The 21,613-nt window shown below is 52.5% G+C and overlaps 1 protein-coding gene across 2 annotated transcripts; it reads left to right on the forward strand.

Moving 5' to 3' along the window:
• Positions 1-5,695: 5,695 nt before the first annotated feature.
• Positions 5,696-20,437, forward strand: MARCHF2 (membrane associated ring-CH-type finger 2). 2 transcript variants are annotated; one of them, XM_087425610.1, is made up of 5 exons: positions 5,698-5,802; positions 10,172-10,398; positions 14,515-14,710; positions 15,978-16,187; positions 17,875-19,994. In XM_087425610.1, the coding sequence occupies exons 2-5, from the start codon at positions 10,223-10,225 to the stop codon at positions 18,031-18,033; spliced, it is 741 nt and encodes a 246-aa protein (XP_087281736.1). In that variant the 5' UTR covers positions 5,698-5,802; positions 10,172-10,222; the 3' UTR covers positions 18,034-19,994. The 2 variants fall into 2 exon arrangements, with proteins under 2 accessions (XP_087281737.1, XP_087281736.1); XM_087425611.1 differs by lacking the exon at positions 15,978-16,187 and having other exon boundaries at positions 5,696-5,802; positions 17,875-20,437.
• Positions 20,438-21,613: the final 1,176 nt, after the last annotated feature.

Raw genomic sequence — 21,613 nt, forward strand, 5'->3', positions numbered from 1 at the left:
ACGATAGGGCCTCCCTCAATGTTTATCAAGTGTCTACTATGAGCCAGAAAGCCCTAAAAAATGGAGAAAATGCCTAGATAAAAGCCTCGGAAGAAGTATACCAAAATTAAAAATATTAGTTTAAAAAATTTATAGTGGAAAACTTTAAACACATGTAGGAGGAGAGAATAGTCTAATGAACCCACATATGCCCATCACCCAACTTCAACCACTGTGGTTTCACTCTCTTCTCCCATTTGCAAATCCCAGACACACTCCAGCTATAAATTTCTGTGTGTAACTCTAAAACACAAAGACTTTTTTTGGTAACATGACCTCAATACTATTATCAGGCCTAAAGAAATGAGCAGTAATTTCATAATATCGTCAAGTAGCTAGCCGATGTTCGCCTCTCCCTGAATGTCTTATAATTTTTTAATGATTTGTTTGAATCAGTTTCCAAACACAGTCCATTCGTTTCAACGGTTGATGTCTCCTCAGTCTCTTGTAACCCATCGACTCTCTGATTTCTCATTTTTCTCGCTTCTTTTCTTTTTTAAGAAATGGGTCATTTGTATTGTAGTCTCAGCCTGAATTTTGCTGGTAGCATCCCTAGGTGTCTTTCTTTTTGCTTTTTAAGATTTTGAGATAGAATTCACATAACTTAAAACACACCATTTGAAAAAGTGCATGCAGCGGCTTTTGTATATTCACAAAGTTGTGCAACCTTCACTGCTATCTGATCTACAACTTTTTCACTCCAAAAAGAAGCCCAGTAGTCGCTAAGCACTTACTACCCATTTGCCCTCCCCCAGCCCTTGGTAACTGCTAATCTGCTTTGTGTCACTCTGGACCTATGGATATTTAAAATGTGTCCTTTTCCCCCTGCATTTCCTGTAAATTACTACTTAGACCCAGAGGATGATCAGATTTAGGATTGAGACTTCATAGATGGCGCCGTGCAAATACCCTAGGAGGCAGATCCCGTCAGCGTGTTTCTGACTTGTGGTGTTTACAGATGCTCCAGAGCATCACTCAGATTAGTAATCCATTAGGAGTTACAAAATGGTGATATTCAAATTCTCTCCCTTTTTGGAGCTGGCCCAGGGGCGTAGTTGTTAAGTTCACGCACTCTGCTTCAGTGGCCCGGGGTTTGCAGCTTCAGATCCCGGGCGTGAACAGATGCGTCGCTTGTCAAGCCATGCTGCGGCAGTGACCTGTATAAAAAGATGGGCACAGATGTTAGCCCGGGGCCAATCTTCCTCGGCGAAAAGAGGAGGATTGGCATCAGATGTTAGCTCAGGGCTGATCTTCCTCACCAAAAAAAAAAAAAAAAGAAAGAAAGAAAGAAAAAGAAATTCCCTTTACATTTATTTCTGGAATACTTCTATAAAGAGAAATTTCCCCTCATCTATGTGGTTACCCCGAGGTACAGATTGTATAGGTCAGCATAAATACTTAATTCTTTCCTTTGCTTGTCAATTTTCTTTTTCTTTTATTGTTATTTTTTTAATTAATTAATTTTTTTTTGTGAGGAAAATTGGCCCTGAGCTAACATCTGCCAATCCTCCTCTTTTTTTTGCTGAAGAAGACTGGCCCTGGGCTAACATCCATGCCCATCTTCCTCCATTTTATATGGGACACCACCACAGCATGGCTTGCCAAGCAGTGCATCAGTGCGCGCCCAGGATCCGAACCAGTGAATCCCGGGCCGCCGCAGCAGAGTGCGCGCACTTAACCGCTTGTGCCACCGGGCTGGCCCCTATTTTTTAAATTTTTAATAAAATAAAAATAAGCCACTCATGGTTTTAAAGACAGATGGATAGACAGACAGACAGACAGATAGATAAATGTCTCTATATAGGTACATATATACATATGTATTACAATGAGAGAAGCAAGAATTAATGATACTGTGGTAGCAATGAGCATGCCTGGGACCCAGATCTTGGTTTCTAAATATCATTCCTCACTAAAAGAAATCAGGCCTCCTTGGAGAAATGTTGATTCTAGAGCTGGGGCAGGTACAAATTCAAGAAAATCCACCCTGGGGCCGGCCCCGTTGCTTAGCGGTTAAGTGCTCGTGCTCCGCTGCTGGCGACCCAGGTTCGGATCCGGGCGCACACCGACGCACCGCTTCTCCAGCCATGCTGAGGCCGCGTCCCACATACAGCAACTAGAAGGATGTGCAACTATGACATACAATTATCTACTGGGGCTTTGGGGGAAAAAGTAAAGAAATAAAAAATTGTTTAAAAAAAAAAGAACTATTTAAAAAAAAAAAAAAGAAAATCCACCCTGGAACATCTTGTTGAGCCAGTAAGTAAGGAAGTGCTCAAAGATGGAATGAGAACAATCATCATGTGGCAACCACTATCTGATCAAAGAGACAGTCTTGGCTAACATTGCCCTGCCCCTCCCTTCTTCTTGCTTTGATTGAGGATGTGATGCCTGGAGCCACAGCAGCCATCTTGCTACTGTGAGAAAAAGATCAAGATAATCTCAGAATCTTTGAGCCTATCTTCATTTGAGCAAGCCAATGCAGCTATCCTCCTCCAGAATTCTTGCAAATAAAAATAAAACCCTCTTTGTTTAAACCAACAACAGCAACAAAATTGGTTCAGGCCAGTGTCATTGACAGATATTAAATCTGGTGAGTGAAGATTTTTTGAGGAACAGGATATTTAATTAGTTTCAAAGTATTTTCCCATAAAGCACTTATTGACAAGTGCAGCGTACTAACTCACACGGGAGAAACCTGGCAGACACCATTTTAACCAGGTTAGCATAATCGGTAGTGAAAGAAATCAACATCCTATGCCACCTGTTATATACACTGAGAACACAGTATCACTTCTGTGGGTTCTGTCTCAAATCATGTGGAAACATTAGACAAACACAAATGGAGAGACTTTCTACAAAATAACTAGCATCTTCAAAAGTATCTTTTGAGGGCCGGCCCCGTCGCTTAGGGGTTGGGTGCGCGTGCTCCGCTGCTGGCGGCCCGGGTTCGGATCCTGGGCGTGCACCAACGCACCGCTTCTCCAGCCATGCTGAGGCCGCATCCCACATACAGCAACTAGAAAGATGTGCAACTATGACATACAACTATCTACTGGGGCTTTGGGGGGGAAATAAATAAATAAATAAAATCTTTAAAAAAAAAAAGTATCTTTTGAAGTATCAAAAGTATCAAGGTCATGAAAGACAAGGAAAGACGGAGAAACTGTTCCAGACTGGAGGAGGCTGAACTAGCCAGCAAAACACACCGTGTGATGCACCATGTGATCCGGGATGGATGCTGGAGCTTTAAAGGACTTTATTGGAAACTTTGGATGGGATTTGGGAATTACACGGTAATATTGGATCAATAGGATTTTCCTGATTTTGAAGGTTGTACTGCTATTATGTGGAAGACTGTGCTTATCCTTAGGAAATACACACTAAAGTATTAAAGCTTAATGAGACACCACGTGTCTACCTTATATTCAAGGATTCAGAAACGTTAACAATTAGGGGATCTAGGCAAAGGGTTAATGGGAGCTCTGTGTCTTTCTCCTGTAAATTTTATGTAAATTTGATATTATTTTAAAATAAGAATTTTTAAAAACCCAAGTGCATGGATTTAACCATTTGACATGTTTTTCTACTGCAATCAGTATCGTTATTAAAGGCCAAATTGTCTCCTTCGTGGCCAGTGGGAGTTTCTTCCAGTTGGTTTCATTGAGACTACCTCACTAGGTAATGTTTTTGAAAACTCCAGTAATTTCTGGTGTATCAAGATGTGCCAAGGGCCGGCCTGGTGGCATAGCGGTTAAGTTATTGCACTCCACTTCAGCAGCCCAGGGTTCACAGGTTCGGATCCCAGGTGCAGACCTATGCATCACTCATCAAGCCACGCTGTGGCGGCATCCCACATACAAAGTAGAGGAAGATGGGCGCAGATGTTAGCACAGGGCTAATCTTCTTCAGCAAAAAGAGGGAGATTGGCAACAGACGTTAGTTAGCTCAGGGCCAATCTTCTTCACCAAAAAAGAAAAAAAAAAAGACGTGCCAGGTTCATCTGTATGTTTTCTGCCCCAGACCCAGAATCAGCTGTTTCCTCAAGGTTCCCTGGTTCTTTCCATTGGAAATGGTATTTAGAGACCATAATCTGGGCTTAAGGAGTGCTTATTGCTATGAGGTTGGTCTTTATTTTGGTGGGAACTTTTTTGATGAACAGACCTAGGAAATGTTTGCTTTTTATAAAGATAAAATATATCATGGTACTCCCAATTCAAATTCAAGACCTCAGGGTTTTAATTTAACATAATCAACCTTACATCTCTTTCACTCCCTCTGAAAATCTCGGTTCTCGACACCAACATAATTACCCCTTTGCTTTATCCCATACTAAATATGCAAGAAGATCAGAACACCAATTTAAGACCACAACCACCATTACAGTAGTGGTATGTACAGTCAAACTGTTGTGTTTTAAAGCCACTAGAATTTCATCTCTGTGTTGTTTGTCACCAACTGGATACACAGGTTCATTCGTTTTATTTTATTTTTGTTTTTAGGGATATCTTTACATTTAAAAGTTTTTTATAATTATACAGAAGATTTACAAGGTTGAAAAGTCAAATATATAAAACAAGATATATTTTTAAAGGTCTAGCTTCTATCCCCGTCCCCTGCATCCTACTTCTTCCCTCTAGAGGTAATGTTTTTAAAAAGTTATGATTTATCTTTCCTTTTTCGAAAAATATAAGCCAGTACAACACAACAGAATTTAACTGAGGGAATTGAGCTGATCTATATATTCAATAAAGGCAGGGCCAGGGGAAGAAAGGAATAATGAGACAATTCTCAAGCCCGCCTCATGCCCTTTGCACATGCTGAACTCTCTGCTTAGGACTCTTTTCCCCTCTTTTCTCCCACATAACTTCCACTCACACTTTAACTGTCAGTTCAATTGCTTCTTCTTTGAGGAAATATTTTTTTCACTTTCCATATTATTCCATGATATGCCCCCCTCACTTGCTACAATTTATCACCTTTGTAATTAATAATTAATTACATAATTGGTTGTTTAATGTCTGTCTCCCTCCCTAGATTGAGGTCCATGAGGGCAGCAATATTTGTCTCACTCAACATTGTGTCGCCATCTCCTCGCACAGTGCCTGGCTCAAAACAGGCCCTCTTATTGGTGTTTGTGACATCTAATGAATGAATCTATTGCACGCACGAATGAATAAATGAATGATGAATAATGATGTTGGCTTTAGGCTCTTCCACGGCCCCCTAACCTCTCTACGCTTCTGTTTCCCCTCTGTAAAACGTGATCATACGGTTCCTCCCTCCCCCAGGATTGAGGAGAAGCGTAAGGGAGGTGATGAACACTGACAGATAAATCCCTTTGCCGGGCGTCACGTTGAATTCCACAACGCTCTTATTTATCAACAAGCGCTGGTCGTCGGCAGGTGGCGCTACTAGGCCCGCTCGTGCCCCGTGCCGGGATGGGGCGGGGTCAGGGCTGGGGGCGGAGCCAGGACGCGGCAGGGGCGGAGCCAGCAGCTGCGGCGCCGCGGGGCCTGTGCGGCCCAGGACGTCCCCGTCGCTCAGGCCCCGCCTCCCAGGGCGGGACGTGCACGGCGATTGGCCAGTGCGGGCGAGAGGCGGTCGCCATTGGCCCGCGGCCCCGTCGGCTCGGCGGGTGGTGTCCGGACGCAGGTGCCGGCCGGAGCGGAGCTAGCGGCGCTGACCGGACCGGCCGGGCCGGGACCCGGGCCGGGGCGAGCGGAGGGGTCTGCGCGGCCGCCCGGCCCGGCCGCGGATCAGGTAGGCGCGAGCGGGCGGGGCCGGGGGGCGCCGGTCTGCGGGCCGGCCCCGGGTTCGAGGCCCGAGCCTGGCCCCGGGCGGGACGGCCGGGCTGGACCCTCGGCCTCCGCCTTCCCCGGGACGAGGGGCTCGCGGTTCCCGTCTCGAGGGCGGCGGGAGGTCCCGGGGGCCCGGCACACAGTAGGTGTCTCTGGGAGTCTCGGTTTCCCCATCTGGGAAACCGGGTCATCCCAGCGCCGACCTCGCGAGGCTGTCGGGAGGATTCCGGAGGTGGGGGATGAGGAAGGCGCCCTGCACACAGTAGGCGGCCAATAAGTGCTCATCGTCCTTCCCCAACCTTCTTCTCAGAGGGGCTCAGCCTGGAAAAGAGTAACTGTTATCATAAGCCAGGCACTGTGTACAAAGGACTTGCTTAGCAGAGTGCCTGGCTGTTAGCGGGTGCCCCAAACAGGGTAGCCAGAATTTATATGGTTAGCTCATTTAGTCCTCTAGAGACCAGACTAGGTGGAAGTGCTAAAAACGTTCTCTGTTATACAGATGGGGAAATCGAGGCTCAGAGAGGTCAAGTCTTTTGCCTAGGGCCACACAGCAAATGAGGGCAGAGCTGGCATTAGCACCTGGCCTCCACAGAAGGACACACAGGGACCTCTCTGTGGTGAGTGAAGAGGTAGGAATGCATTCCTCAGGCTCCACGTTTACCCTAAAAAATAATCATGGTGAGCATTTCTTGAGCACTTACTGTATGCCAGGCGCTGACTGTGCCTTGTCTCACCAGACCCTCCCGACAGCTCTGTAAGCTGATGGCGGTAATTATAACAAGAGCTAATATTTATTGATTTCTTAATATTTACGGATTTTTGAGCTGGGTGTCGTTATGGCCCCTAGTTTACAGATGAGAAAATTGAGGTGCAGAGAGTGAAGCAGCTAGCCTGGTATCACACTGTGGGGAGTTAGGGTCCTCTGACTCTCCCTTCAGTTTCCTGCCCTCAAAAAAAGGAGACTGGGCAGGTGTGGAAAGTGTGTGATGCCCCAGCGCCACCCCAGACAGGCCTAGCTGAGGGCGAATTTCGCTGCAGGAATCGAGTCTGGGGGCTCCTTCTTAGCAAGCCCCTCGGCAGACAAAGTCCACCAACTCCGTCAATGTATTTGACAGAGGAGAAGGATGAGGCCCAGAGAAGCAAAGTGACTTGTCCCAGGACACACAGCATCAGTGACAGAGTCAGGACTTAAAAGAACCCAGGTGTCTTGAGTCCCAGAGCCCCTCTTTGGACTAAGTTCAAATGCTGGCGCTGTCTCGTCTTAGCTGTGTGACCTTGGGCAAGTAGCTGCCCCTCTCTGAGCCTCAGTGTCCTTACCTGTCAAATGGGGGTATTTATTGGACTTATGTCATAGGTTTGTCGTGAAGATTCAGTGAACTCCATCTCCCGGGCACTGGGCCAAGTTTGCCTGCTCTCCCATCCCAGCAGCTCCAGAGCTGAGTGTAGCCTGCAGCCACCATATCCTTGTGTCCAGTCTGGCGTTTGGCCTCCTCCAAGCCCAGGCCTCTGTGGTTTGCATGGACCTCTAGCCTCTAAACATCTCTGATTCCCACCACGGGCACTGGCAGAGAGCGAGGCCAGCCTGGTCCCTCCTTCGCGGAGCTTACCGAAGCGTGGAAGACAGACGCGGTTACACAAGTAGACGACAAATGAGGGCATTTTGGAGAGGCACCCATTCCCTGAGGGCAGTAACGTAGACACCCGTGGCTCTTTGTCCAGGGTCTCAGGGAAGGCCTTTCCGGGGAGGTGGCCTTTGAAGAGGACACTCACAAGAGCTATTTAGACTCTAGCAAGCTTGGCACCCGGTACACAGTAGGTCCTTAATAAACAGTGGCCGCTGTGATTATTCTGGCCATTTGTAGGCCTTGCACTAGCCGATTTACCAGTGGGGTTTTAATTTTCCCCTGAGAGTAAAAGGAATTGCAGAACTTAATATACAGGAGCTGTGATGGTTCTTATAATGCCTGGTCTCTTGCAGAAATGTTAAGACCAATCCTTTGAGGGGCGGGAGGAATAGATTCCTGTCTGCATGTATTCCCTTGAATAGCCCAGTGGCTTCTCTGACTTGTGAGCTGGAAGTTCTGGTTGCAGGCACGCAGGAGGGTCAGCAGCATATACAACAGGGCAGGCCCGGCCGCTGCCCCGCGCGTGTTATCTCGGTCACGCAGCCTTCCTCCTGGGCCCCTGACTCTGGGCTGATACGGTCATCCCTCGGTATCTGAGAGGCATTGGTTCCAGGAACCCACCCCACCCCACCCCCCACCCTAGCAGATACCAAAATCTGCGGATGCTCAAGTCACTTATATAAAATGGCTTGGTATCTGCATATACCCTACACACATCCTCCTGTATACTTTATTTTTTTTTTGGTGAGGAGATCAGCTCTGTGCTAACATCCGCCAATTCTCCACCTTTTTTTTTTTTGTTTTTTTTTGTTTTGCTGAGGAAGACTGGCCCTAGGCTAACATCCATGCCCATCTTCCTCCACTTTATATGGGACGCCGGCACAGCATGGCTTGCCAAGGCAGTGCGTTGGTGCGCGCCCGGGATCCGAACCGGCAAATCCCGGGTCGCCGCAGCAGAGCACGTGCACTTAACCACTTACACCACCGGGCTGGCCCCTCCTGTATACTTTAAATCATCTCTAGGTTACTTATAATATCTAATACAGTGGACATGCTGTGTAAATAGGTGTTATACCGTATTGTTTAGGGAATAATGACAAGGGAAAAAAGCCTGTCCGTGTTCAGTACAGATGCAACCATCGTAGGCCTTTCGATCTGTGGTTGGTTGACTCCACGGAGGTGGAGCCCTCGGATACAGAGGGCCGACTGGACTTGCTTATCTGGCCTGCAACGGCCCAACTGTGGAAGCCCAGAAGGGCATTTTGGGTCAGTAGGGCTTCTGGTGGAGCTGTTCAGAGGGCTTTGATCCGTCGTCAGACTTTCCTGGTGCAAAAAGTTAGTCAATAATTTAAGCTGCTTTTTTCTCCCCTCTCTCTCGTTGAGTCTCAGATTTTGACTGGCAGAGGTTGGTAAAAGCAGATGGTGGGGGTACCTCAGTGAGTGTTTCTGGGGTCTCTGGACCATAGTTCCTGGAGACAAAGCCCTGAGGATGAGACAAGTTGGAGACAGAGATCCTTAGCTCCAGGGCACCTGTATTGGCTTCAAGGGGGCATCTAGAGAGGCCTCTGTTACTTTCATGAAATTCTCACAGGGAAACACCCAAGTCTCACTGGCTGGATGGAGTCAGGAGGTTAGAGGAGGGATGGAGGAGGAGGTGGGAGGAGGGATGGAACAAGGAGGATGGAGGAGGAGGGATGGAGGAGAAGGTGAGAGGAGGGATGGAGGAGGAGGTTGGAGGAGAGATGGAGGAGGTGGGAGGAGGGATGGAGGAGGTTGGAGGAGAGATGGAGGAGGTGGGAGGAGGGATGGAGGAGGGATGGAGGAGGGATGAGTAGGAGGTGGGAGGAGGGATAGAGGAGGAGGGATGAGGAGGAGATGGGAGGAGGGATGAGGAGGAGGTGGGAAGAGGGATGGAGGAGGGATGGAGGAGGAGGTGGGAGGAGGGATAGGGGAGGAGGGATGGAGGAGGAGGTGGGAGGAGGGGTGGAGGAGGATATTCCAAGGGTTCCTTTCTGCAGGTCAGACCCTGGGGTGGGGGACAGAATCCTGCTGAAGTCACCTACCCAGAGCAGACTAGATTGCTACCTGAGGCTCCAAATGTCTCCCAGGCCTCTCCTTGGGACAGAGACATGGCTTAGACCAGCTGCTCTGGTGGGGACAGTGGCTGCCCTGGTCATCCCCAGCCTGGGCCACTTCCTGGATGGCCTGGTGTCAAGGAGTTCAGAGCCGTACGAGAGGCCGAGAACCAGAAGGGTCAAGGTGACTCCCCGGGCTGGTCTGTGGGGCCGTGTTTCCAGCTCAGTTCTGCCCCACTCAGAGACCAGCCGTGGGAATCCAGTCCACGGAGAACAAGTCTCTACATGGTTGGCTGTGGTTCTGGCCCGGGAAAGGGCCAGGCCCAGGGCCGGGCACACAGCAGGTGCTCAATAACTGTTAGGTGCTGTTACATGTCTGGAAAGGTGATGTTGGGGGCGGCCTGCAAGCTTGGAGGGCTGGCCCGGGCTGGCTTTCCTTAGGAGAGGTAGAGATGACATAACCGAGGCCCTGCTGTGCGCCCAGCCTGGGCACCTGTGTCCTCATTGACTTAGCCCCTACAAAGCCCCATCTTACAGATCGGGCAACTGAGGCTCAGAGAGCTGGACTCAAGCCCCAGTCTGTGTCCGGCGCGCTGACCTTCCCTCCATCTCTCTGCCGGCCTCTGCGCAGGTGCCTGGGACCATGGGCCTTGGGCCCTGAGGACACGGGCTCCCCGTGGCCATGACGACGGGCGAATGCTGCCACCTCCCCGGCTCCCTGTGCGACTGCTCCGGCAGCCCCTCCTTCTCCAAGATCGTGGAGGCCACGGGCCTCGGGCCACCCCAGTATGTGGCGCAGGTGACTTCAAGGGACGGCCGGCTCCTCTCCACTGTCATCCGGGCCTTGGACGCGCCGAGGTGAGTGGTGACCAAGCAGGTGTCTTTGTATTCACTGGGCCCAGTGAATTTCCTGGGCCCAGTGGTTTCCTCCCTGTCTGGGGTCGGACATCCAGCCATCTAGAGGGGCCAGGTGGGCGGACTGACCAGAGAAGGGGCCCAATGAGTCATCACCGCGTAGAAACCGAGGCCCCGGCTGGCCAGGTCTGACTCTGTGGGAAAAGCCGAAACTCCGGATTATGATGTGAAACTCCGGGTTATGATGTGAAATCTGAAGATGAAATGTTGCCTCAGATTTGGGGAGTCAGTATAAATAAGTGGTGGGAGTGTAGGCTGTGGGTTCACAGTGCCTGGGCTCAGATCCTGCGTGGAAACCTCTCTCCCTGTGCGACCTGGGACAAGCCACTTTTACCCTCATATCTCTAAAATGGGGCCACCTTCGTTGCTGAGTTGTTCTGAGAGCACGTTGCCATGGTCCACATAAAGCATGGCCACCTCGTAAGCATTCAATGCATGTATTGAAAGTTCAGCACTGGCCTTCCAGACGCACCTGTGAGCTGAATCAGCCTGGTTCGCTCATTGGACATCAGTTCCAAGGAACAGAGTTTTAAAGAAACCCCACACAAATCTGAATCCATTATAACTCACTTAGATTTAAAATAGTTACCAGGTTGGCTGGAGGAATAGGACTCTAAATGATTTCTTTTTCTTCTCAGTTTTTCAAGTTTTATGTATTTATGTTTATTTGCTACGAGTTAATTCAGAAGCTTTTTTTCCTAGTTTTGTTTATTGTGGTAAAATATACATACCATCAAATGTACCATCTTAACCATTTTCAAGTGTATAGTTCAGGGGCATTAAACACATTCACATGGTTGTGCAACCATCCCCACCATCCCTCTCCAGAACTTTCCATCTTCCCAAACTGAAACTCTATCCCCATTAAACACTGACTCCCCGTCCCCTCCCCCAGCCCCAGGTCCCCACCATCTACTTTCTGTCTCTCTGGATGTGACTCCTCTAGGGACTTCCTGTGGGTGGGATCATATGATGTTTCTTTCCCTGAGCATCGTGTCTTCCGGGTCCATCCATGTTATATCGTGTGTCAGAGTTAATTCATAAGCTTTTCATTCAAACACAAAGAGACACAGGTGGAAGCCTTGCAGTGCTTTGAGGGAGCTCACGGCCGCTCACCCTGTGAGTCTTTGCCTCGTGTCACTTCCTCCGGGAAGCCTTGCCTGAGCCCAGATGAGATTGGGAGTTCTCCTGCTGGGCTGCCTCCAGGGCGCTGGTTTTCTGTCTGTGTCTCCATCAGACCCCTTGGAGTCAGGACAGGGACTGTGCTGGGCCAGCCAGGCTGGGAGCCAGGGACCCCTGCAGGCCCAGAGGCCTCCCAGCCAGAGCTGCCAGAGCAGGGGGCCAGGGAGGAGGCTGACAGAAGCTGGGGTCTCTCTCCATGGGGTTCCTGAGGGGCGCTGAGTGAGTTGACCTCACCATGCCCCACCCTCCCTCTTGACACCTGGGGAAACTGAGGCCCAGAGGGAGGCGGACAGCTATCAGTGTCACTGAGCAGAGCTGAGGCTTGAACCCAGGGCTCCCGCTCCCGTGGGGAGGGGTTGAGGGGGAGCTCACTGGTCCCAGCAGCCTCTCCTGCAGCCCCCTGAGACGCAGGCAAGCGGCGGGCAACCCCTCTGTGATCCGGCTGGCGGTCAGGACAGCCTCCCATGCCCACTGAGACCCCAGGGCCCTCCTCATCTGCCCCTTGGCCTCTTTGCTGGTGGCTTCGCCCCTCTGCTTTTCGATGCAACCCAACCCAGACCTGCCCGTGCTGAAGGCCAGGGCAGGACTGCCTTTCCTGGAGAGAAGGCCGCTGTTTCTCCAAAGAGCTGTCGTCATCCAGGGATGTGGCCTCCCCTACAGCCTCCTGGCCAGTCTCCCGGGGAGTAAATGAGGGTCTTCAGGCTGCTACAAGGAGGTGCTGGGTTTGGCAGAGGCCACACAAGCAGGTCACTGTCCCCTCCCTGGCCCTCACCCTGTAATTCCTCCTCCTAGCCAGTCTCTGCCGTCTGAGAGCAGCAGGGCTGGGGCTCAAAGATATACCCAGCACCTTCTGACAAATCAAGCTTTCCATTTTGCTTCAAAGGAGACCTGGATCCCTGGGGGCACGTGGCCGAGACTAGGTGGGGTGGAAAGTTCTGGACCCTGAAACCTACAAAGGCCAAAGAGGAAGGCCCAGGAGGCATCTCCAGGGCCAAGACAAGCCAAAGAGGCTCAGGCTTGGGGCCAGCCTGGGGGGCCCCTGGGACCCTCTGAGCCTTCGGTGCTCTGCCCACCAGGCTCAAGCTGTCCGAGGCCCTTCTGGAAGCTGCCCTGGCATTTCTGCATGCCCAGCCCTTCTGCCCGGCCTTTCCCACAGCTTCCATTCCCTTCCTTGCTCACGCTTTCCCATCTCCTCTTGCTTGAGGAGCATTCCCTGGGCAGCTCCACTGGGGTTTGTGGGTGTCTCACCCGCTCCCCCATCCCATTTCCTTGTCATCTGTGTTATTTGCTTTGCCTGCCCGAATTTCCTGAGTGACTTCCGTTTCTCTTGCCCCACCATCCGTGGCGGGCAGCGTAGGGTACACAAGCCCTGGATTCAGATTTCCTGGGTTCAAATCCCAGCTCTGCGGACTGCGAGCTGTGTGAGTTTGCACACACAAGTTAACCCCTCGATGCCTCAGTTTCCCCATCTGTAAAATGGGGGCAGAAACAGCACCTTCCTCCCAGGCTCCTTGTGCGGGTTGCACTTCGAAGAGTGCATAGTACATAAAAAGTTGCTCGATAATAAATCCGTTTTTGTCTTCTTTTCTCGGAACTTGCTCTTCCAAAGTAGGGTGCCCCGGGACAAACCCCCAACTGACATGGCCCTGCCTCGAGGTTCTCGTCCCTTCCACTTCCTGGGGTTGGTTTCCGGAGCAGGGATTCCTTCCCTGTGAACTTGGTGTGTGTCTGGGGAGGGAGGGCGCAGAGTGGGGCCGGGAATACCCTTTCGACGCTGCAGGAAAAAGCAGCTGGCACAGGGCTGCCGGGAAACAGACGTGAGGGGTCTGCTCAGCTCTTGGGTTTCAAAGCAGGCAGGCCCCGCCCCACAGCCCCACACGCCGAGAAAAGCAGAGAAAACAGTTCTGAGGGGAAACAGGCATTATCTGGAAAATAGCTCTCCTGCTCCGCCTCCTTTGTGTGTCTCTGGGCAGATATGTCTGGAAAACAATGACTCATGTGCTGGCCTGCCTCTGGGCCCACCAAGGCCACACCCCCGGCCTCCTGAGCTGCCCCAGGAAGGACCCAGCATCCCCAGAGACCCGGCTAGGGCTGAGACTTCCCCGAAGCGGCTTCCTGCGGACGCTTTTTACGTCTGTTTTCTGAGCCTCACAAGAGCAGAGGAGTGGGGGAGCTCTTTTCCCTGGACACACAGGTTTCTCAGGTAGCATGGCCTTCAGGTGCAGCTAGATCCAGAGCCTCTGGTGGTGTCCTTGAGAATCTGCCCTTCCCTGCTTCTTGGCTCTGTCTTCCTCTGTTTGGCGTCATTCACAGACTCCACGTGGAGACCAGACTGCTGCCAGCAGCTCTAGACTTATATCAGCCGTGCTGCCTGTTGTTCTGGAGTTTAGTGGGGGAAAAAAAAAAGAATTTCAGGAATTAGTTCCCAGTGGCTCTGATTGCATCACACATGCCCTTCCCTGAGTTGGTCCCCGTGACCAGGAGTGTGTGGTGTTCTGATTGGTCAGGTCTGAGGTCATCAGGGGTGTCATCAGCTCTGCCCTAGTCCTTGAGGACCAAGAATTGAGAGCAGGGTGGTTGCCCAGGGCATTCAAGGCGGTATTGCAGGAAAAGGAGGAGTGGACGCTGGGTAGGCAGGGACAAGAGATGCTCACCCCGGGCCTAAAAAGGTGCCACAGGAACCCTGGGGAGGAGCACATCACCCCACCTGTGGGAGTCTGGGAAGGCTTCCTGATGGAAAGGACATTTGAAGCTGGGCGTTGAAGGATGAGTAGGAGTTTGCCAAGTGGCAGCACAAGGGCAACGCTGAGCCTGTGATCCAGTGGGTGGTGAAGCAGGCTTAGGCAGGAAGCTCATGTGTTCTGTCTCTGTGTCCAGCGATGGTCCCTTCTGCCGGATCTGCCATGAGGGAGCCAACGGGGAGAGCTTGCTGTCTCCGTGTGGCTGTACTGGCACTCTGGGCGCTGTGCACAAGAGCTGTCTAGAGAGGTGGCTCTCCTCATCCAACACCAACTACTGCGAGCTGTGCCACACGGAGTTTGCGGTGGAGAAGTGTCCCCGGCCCCTCATAGAGGTACGCTTGGGGGCCTGAGGCTGGAGTGGGCAGGGGGTAGGAGGGCGGGCCTGGAGCCGGAGGAGGGAACCGCCCTGGGCTGGGGGAGCGGCTTCTCTGGTTGGGCGGACCTTCTCCCCGCCCCCCCACCCTGGGTGGATTCTGCTGATGGGGGTGGGGAACCAGGTCTGAGGTTCCAGACCTGACAGACCCTGGGCCCCCTCGCCACCAAAGCCGGGACCTGAGGAACGAGAGGGAGCCAGCATTGCCAAGAACCCAGGAAGGGCAGTCCTGGCAGAGGGCACAGCAAGTGCCGAGGCCCTGAGGCCACGAGGAGCTTGGTGTTCTTGATGCAGCCCGTGTGGCTGGAGTGGAGCGGGTTAAAGGATGAGGACAGGGGCCACACCCAGCTCAGACTTTAGCCCGCGTGTGTTGGGTCAGGGTTGAGAACGGGCACTGCTAGCTGTTGGATGCCCTCCAGGCTCCTCCCTGCCCTACTTGGAGAGCTGCAGGGTGACGTCACTGGGCTGAGGTGTGGGCTCCTGGAAGGGTCCCTGGCCCCCGGGGAACTGGGCTCCCAGAAGAACAGTTGGAGGGAGAGCCAGCCCCTGCCTGCACCCATCCCCCTTCTCCCTCGTGCTCCAGCCACACGGGCTTCCTCCCCGCTGCACTTTGTCCAGGCCACACACGCCCGCCTCAGGGCCTTTGCATATGCTGTTCTTGCAGTCTGGAGCGCTGTCTCCCCCATTCTTCACGTGGCTCCTTCTGCTCATTCAGTTCTCCTCAGCAGGGCCTTCCCCTCCCTCACCGTCCACCCCACTTCACACCTCCCCCAACTAGCAAGGGAGCTCCGGTTTGGGAGAGACCCTTTCTGTTCCGTTCTCCAGAATTCTGTGAGTGAAGCCCATTTCTCATGGCCAGGCAGTGTAGCGTAGTGGCCAAGGGCGCACGGGGACCGGGGCAAGACTTCTTGGGTTCCAGTCCAGGCTTTGCGGGCGACTAGCCATGTGAGTTTGCACAAATGAGTCAGCCCCTCTGTGCCCTCAGTTTCCCCCATCTGTAAAATGGGGGCAGAGACGCCCAGCACCTAGAAGGGCCTGGCTCTTCCTCAGCTCAGTAAAAGGAAATTTGAAGAAAGGCGCCAGGCAGGCGGCTGGTCCTGCAGGGCCCAGCGATCGAGTTGGGTGTCAGAAGAGGGAGGCACAGGGCCTGGAGGTCTGTCCCCCATCCCCAGGTGGGGGCTGGCGGGAGGGCGCTCAGCAGCTGCCCGCTCCCTTCTCCCCCTCAGTGGCTGAGGGACCCGGGGCCGCGGACGGAGAAGCGGACACTCTGCTGCGACATGGTGTGCTTCCTGTTCATCACGCCTCTGGCTGCCATCTCGGGCTGGCTGTGCCTGCGAGGGGCCCAGGACCACCTCCGGCTCCACAGCCGGCTCGAGGCCGTGGGGCTCATCGCCCTCACCATCGCCCTCTTCACCATCTACGTCCTCTGGACGCTGGTGAGTGGCTGCTGGCCAGAGAACAGCCAGTGGGGGCCTCCGGCTCGGAGCAGCCAGGCCACGGGCTGGGGGGGCTCCCCGCCTGCCTCTGCGTGTGGCCCTGGGGGGAAGCAACACCGAGTCTCATGGATTCCACATTCCGAGCCCAGCCAAGGTTGAGAGAAACCTGAGCCAGGTGTGAGCCTTCTGCTCCAAGGAGACCAGGGCACCTGATACCCAGTGCTGAGTGCGACCCCGCCGTCCACAAGCCCACCCAGACTGGGCCGGGCTGCGGGGAGACGAGGAGAGAGAGGAAGAACAAGAGGTTGAGAGAGCGACTGCGGTGGGGGGCTGTTCCAGGCTCCTGGCAGGCATTAGCACCCCTGCTCGGAGAGAAAAGTGCCCCCAGATCTTACCCCTCTGGACAGAACCACTGCCGTCCAGCTGTGCGGGGGTGTTCCCTCCTCAAGAATTATTTTGCAGTGCATCCACGAGCATTTGTTTTTTAATATAAATAGGATGAAATCATAGGTACTGCTTTGCAGTCTGCTTCTTTTCACTTTGCTAATGTCCTTTAAAAAAGAAGGCAGCCACCCAACAGCCATTCACTGTGTGGGTGTACCATATTTATTTAACTAAGCCCTTTTGGTGGACACTGGGATTCCTTCCAATGTTTTGTTTTTTCTTTCTTCCTTTTTTTTTTTTTTTTTGCCATTATGAACAGTGCTTTGGGCACCCATGCAAATGTTTCTTGGAACTTGCTTGGTCAAAGAGTAGGAACCATTGACAATTATTTAAAAAAATTTTTGTATAGACTTTATTTATTAGAGCAGTTGAAGGTTCACAGCAAAATTGAGCAGAAAGTGCCGAGATTTCCTCTATACCCCCTGCTGCCTTCCCACAGCCTCCCCCACGATCAACATGGCACCAGAGTGGTACATTTGTTACAACTAATGAACCTACATGGACATGTCATCATCACCCAGAGTCCACAGTTGACATGAGGGGTCATTCTTGGTGCCGTACATTCTATGGGTTTGGACAAGTGTGTAATGACATGTGTCCACCATTATAGTATCATACAGAGTGGTTTCACTGTACTAAAAATCTTTGGCTCTCTGCCTATTTATCCCTCCCTCCCCCAGCCCCTGGCAGCCACCAATTTCTTTACTGTCTCCATAGTTCTGCCTTTTCCAGAATGTCACAGGGTTGGAATCATCCGTTATGTAGCCTTTTCAGATCAGCTTCTTTCACTTAGTGATATGCATTTAAGCTTCCTCCATGCCTTTTCATGGCTTGAGAGCTCATTTCTCCTTAGCACTGACTAATATTCCACTGTCTGGGTGTCCCTCAGTTTATTTATCCATTCGCCGACTGAAGGACATCTTGGTGGCTTCCACGTATTGGCAATGATGTGACCCATTGACAATGAGCCCCTTCTGAGGGGCTGCGTTGCTTCACTCCCGCCCTCTGAGAGACAGAAAGGGGGTCCCTTGCTCCCTGCTGTAGACCCCCTCACCTTTGCAGGGCCCCGAGTGCTGGTGGGAGCTGCCCCAGGACAGTGATGGGTGCGTGTGCACAGTCTGTATGAGAAGGGCCTGGACGTTGGCTCTGCTTCTGGAAGCATCCAGGGGCCCAGTTTTCCTCTCTTGGGGGTGGAGGTCGGCCGGCTGGCCTTCGCACCCACCCCTGTGCTGCTGCCCCGCAGGTCTCCTTCCGCTACCATTGCCAGCTGTACTCCGAGTGGAGAAGGACCAACCAGAAAGTGCGCCTGAAGATCCAGGATGTGGATGGCCCCGAGGGCCCCCAGCCCTCCCTGCTGGCAGCCGGACTCCTGAAGAAGGTGGCAGAGGAGACGCCTGTGTGAAGGCCAGGCTGGCAGGGCCAGCGGCAGCTGGCGATGCCCTAGCGTTTGGAGGGACGGAAACTGCCCGACTCTTCCTGCACGGCCAGAACGCTTTTTAGGCCAAGAGACACCGAGCAGAGCTGATTCTGTGATCCCGTGTGAAGATACTTTCAGACTGTTTTGCACACGGTTGTACCCAAGGAGGTGGATGTGGTCCTGAGCTTCGGACGGATCAGGCACCCTGATCTCATTCTGAGGTCCACTCGGCCCCTCCGGGGCCAGCAGCTGTGGCCATGGGCGAGCCGAGGGTGTCCATCGGGCCGGAAGGTTCCACAAGCTTCTTGCGCTTCTCCACACCTGGCAGGCTCGCTTTCCCGGCACCTTCTACTTCATCAAGTTGCACCGTGTTTCAAAAACCCACCCCGAATGAATAAAAGGAGCCCTTGCTGGACAAAACGGACTTGTCAGTTACGTTTCTGAACCGAGGCCTCAAGTGAGGGACCTGGGACCCAAGGGCAGCCGGGGACCACAAACAGGTGAAAAAAACAACAACAGAGGCCCTCTGCTGGTTTTGAGGGATCTGTTATGAAACACACCGGAAGAAGCAAAGTCTGAGTTTTCAAGTGAAAAGCAGGTAGCAGGGTTATATAATAAATGGTTTAAAATCGCTATGCATAAGGAGAACAGTTTCCACTTACTTTGCATCTCCAGATGCCACGCTGGTGTACTTACTAATCACTAACGTCCACACTTCTCGAGGGTTCCTCAGTTCTGAGCCTGCACAGGCATCCTCTCTCTGCCTTTTAGACCATCCTTGAGGGGAGGAATGGCTACTGCCTCCATTTTACGGATGAGAAGACTGGGGCCCAGAGCAAGGAAGCCTCTGTCTAAGGTTGCACAGCTCTAGGAAGGAGAGTTGGGGTTGACCTTGGGTCTTCGTGGGCCTAGTGCTGAGCTCTAAGCTTGCCTTCCAGGAGGACTCAGGAAAAGCAGCAGAATATGGTTGTGCTAATAACCACATGTACTTCTTGAGCACTTTCTGAGCTTTTCACGTGGAAGGGTTCTCTGCATTGGGCTGCATTTCATACTCAGAGCAGCCCTGAAAGGTGGGTTCTGGACTTCTCTTATTAATCCCATTTGCACATGAGCAAACTGAGGCTCAGAGCAGTGGGGTCGCTCACCCAAGATCACACCTCCCTGACGGACCTAGCACAGTGTCTGGAATGTTCTATTGTTTTCAGCATGAAGCCCTGTCTGGTATGTGGTTCACCCACGGAGTAAAAAAACCCTTTCCACCCCAGCGTAGAAGGGCCAGAGGCAGCCAGCCTGGCCACGGGAATGGAGGGAACAGCAAAGGGCACAGGCCTGGAGGCTGGAACTTGTGTGGCCTGTAGGAGGAGCAGTGTGGCAGACGTGATTGCTGGAGCAGCGAGACTGAGGGGCAGGAGAGAGGCAGTTAGAAAGACGAGCAGGGCTTTGTAGGCATCTGGGGTCTGCAGAAACCCAGGACCTTATCCAAGCGCAATCGCTCTGCTGGCGCTCAGGGGCCCTTCTGGTATCTGCATCTTCTCTCTCTACACAGGCCCGGCACCCACCTCTCTCAGGCCAATTTTGGATTGTGGTGCCCCTGGAGGTGATGCAAAGAGGCCCCAGGACATGCCATCAGGAAAAGAGCTGTTTCCTTTGCAAATCTCTTCTAATACTTTCAATTACATCAAGGAGAAAGTTGTAGGTTGGGCTAGACTGTCTTAAATGACCCTTAACCAGAGGGAGGAGAGAGCAAGCCTCAGGCTCAGAGCCTTTGGCAGCATGCACAACTGAATTCACACTTGAATAGCATCATCGTCTTATTTATTTTTTTACAGTTAGCCGTTTATAGCAAGTTTTCATATACTCAATTTACATATATTTGCATATATTTACATGCAATGTAAAACACAATATTAAAACATGCGTCTTTAAAGGATAAGAAGGTGTGTCAGTTAAAGGAAAATGTGAAGTGTGAAGGAAATAACAGTTCAAGAGATAGCAGAACCCAGGATCTGGGCACTGTTGGTTTAAGTCAACCAGCCTGTAGGAGCCTAGCCTGGAAGAGTTGGTCTCCACAACCGGGGCCTGATTGTCCCTGATCTCCTGTCACACCCACCGAGGGAGGAGGGATCAGAGAGAGAGGTGGCTTCTTGTCCCTAACGCTTTGCATTGGGACTCCTCCCTGATTCTGACAGACTGCCGTGGCCTCTTCCGCCACCTCTGAGCCCTGCTGGGCGAGGGAATTCAGAAGTTCATGAGGCTCCTTCTGCCTCAGGGCCCCTCCAGTCTAGGAGAGGTCTAACGGGGAGGAAGGTAAACTGAGACAGATTCCAGTGGGGCCATGGGAGAAGATTTTAATAGGTATGCAAGGGCGATTTTAATAGAGATTTCAGGAGAGGGCATGGGAGGAGGGAGGGGCTTGACGATGGGCAGGAGAAGGGAATTCTGGGAGGCAGGTGAGTTTGGGAAGAGCTGGAAATGTGGGAACGGAGCTGGAAAGAGGGTGGGGCACAGCCTTCATGTCAGGCTGGACTATGGGATGGATTTATTCTCTGGGCCTGGAGTTCTCAACCCTGGGTCAGAATCACCAGGCAGAATGAAGCGGCTGGGAGAGTGTGGTGAATATTCCCCCAGAGCCTGGGAGAGTGTGGTGAATATTACCCCAGAGCCTGATGAAATGTAGTCATTCTGTGAGGGGTGGGGGTGGGGTACCTCTTTCCCTTTGTAAGCCTAGAGCGAGTTTGGTGGTTAGATGGGAACTTCTGCAAGATTCGGTGAAGCATTTCAAAGTTCCAGAGACATCAGAGAGAGGGGCTGCTGCTGGGGAAGGGAGCCTGAGGCCTCAGAACGCGCCCCTGGGCTCTGGCCTCTTTCCAGGCCACGTGGCTGCCCCAGGACACAGCCTGTAACAGTCCTTAAAACCAGTCTGGGGACAGAGCCAAGCCCTTAGGCAAAGGGACCCAGCCAGGATCAGGCAGGAAGGAGGCCCAGTTAAGTTTTAATGGGATCAGCTGGCCTGTAGCTCGTTTCTTCCATCGTGTTTGGATCTTGCTTCTTCATTCACTCAAGAAACATCCGTGAGCGCATACCAAGACCCCAGCGATGCGTTTTGCTTGTTGGTTGATGGGTTCAGAGGCCATGGGATCTGCACCCAGGAGGTCCCGGGGTGGTGGGGAGCCAGGTCGGACAGAGCCCAGATATTCCTGGTGCAGGATACTTGCTTAGAGAGACAGAATTTTGCACACCAGCTCCACTGCCTGGCCCGTCCGCGTCCTGCCCTCCTGCCTGGCTAACTCCTTTATATTCTTAGTAAACAGAACTTTCTGCCCCTCTGCCCCAGCTCTGATTACCGAAAACTGGGAGTGACGAGGTCCGGGTGTGGGGTCAGTAGATCCTTCCCGTGCCAGACCTCAAGAACCGGTGGAGTATTCAGAAGGCGCCCAACACGAGTTTGTTGCGGGGATGAATGGATAACAGCGGCCGGTCTGCGCCTGCGCGTGGCGGGGGCGTGGCCCGGGGCGGGCGGGGACCAGGCGGGAGCAGGCCGCGGCGCGCGCAGGCGTTACTGGGC

The sequence above is a fragment of the Ceratotherium simum genome, chromosome 39, assembly GCF_057802395.1.
Source record: "Ceratotherium simum simum isolate JZ-2026a chromosome 39, ASM5780239v1, whole genome shotgun sequence".
NCBI classification, from domain to species: domain Eukaryota; kingdom Metazoa; phylum Chordata; class Mammalia; order Perissodactyla; family Rhinocerotidae; genus Ceratotherium; species Ceratotherium simum.

What these genes read in the sequence shown, in the direction of transcription:
- MARCHF2 (XM_087425610.1), top strand. Translation starts at nt 10,223, where the DNA reads ATGACGACGGGCGAATGCTGCCACCTCCCCGGCTCCCTGTGCGACTGC. An exon ending in GTCCCCGGCCCCTCATAGAG is followed by an intron (nt 14,711 to 15,977) that starts GTACGCTTGGGG and finishes TCTCCCCCTCAG; the next exon opens with TGGCTGAGGGACCCGGGGCC. An exon ending in TCTACGTCCTCTGGACGCTG is followed by an intron (nt 16,188 to 17,874) that starts GTGAGTGGCTGC and finishes GCTGCCCCGCAG; the next exon opens with GTCTCCTTCCGCTACCATTG.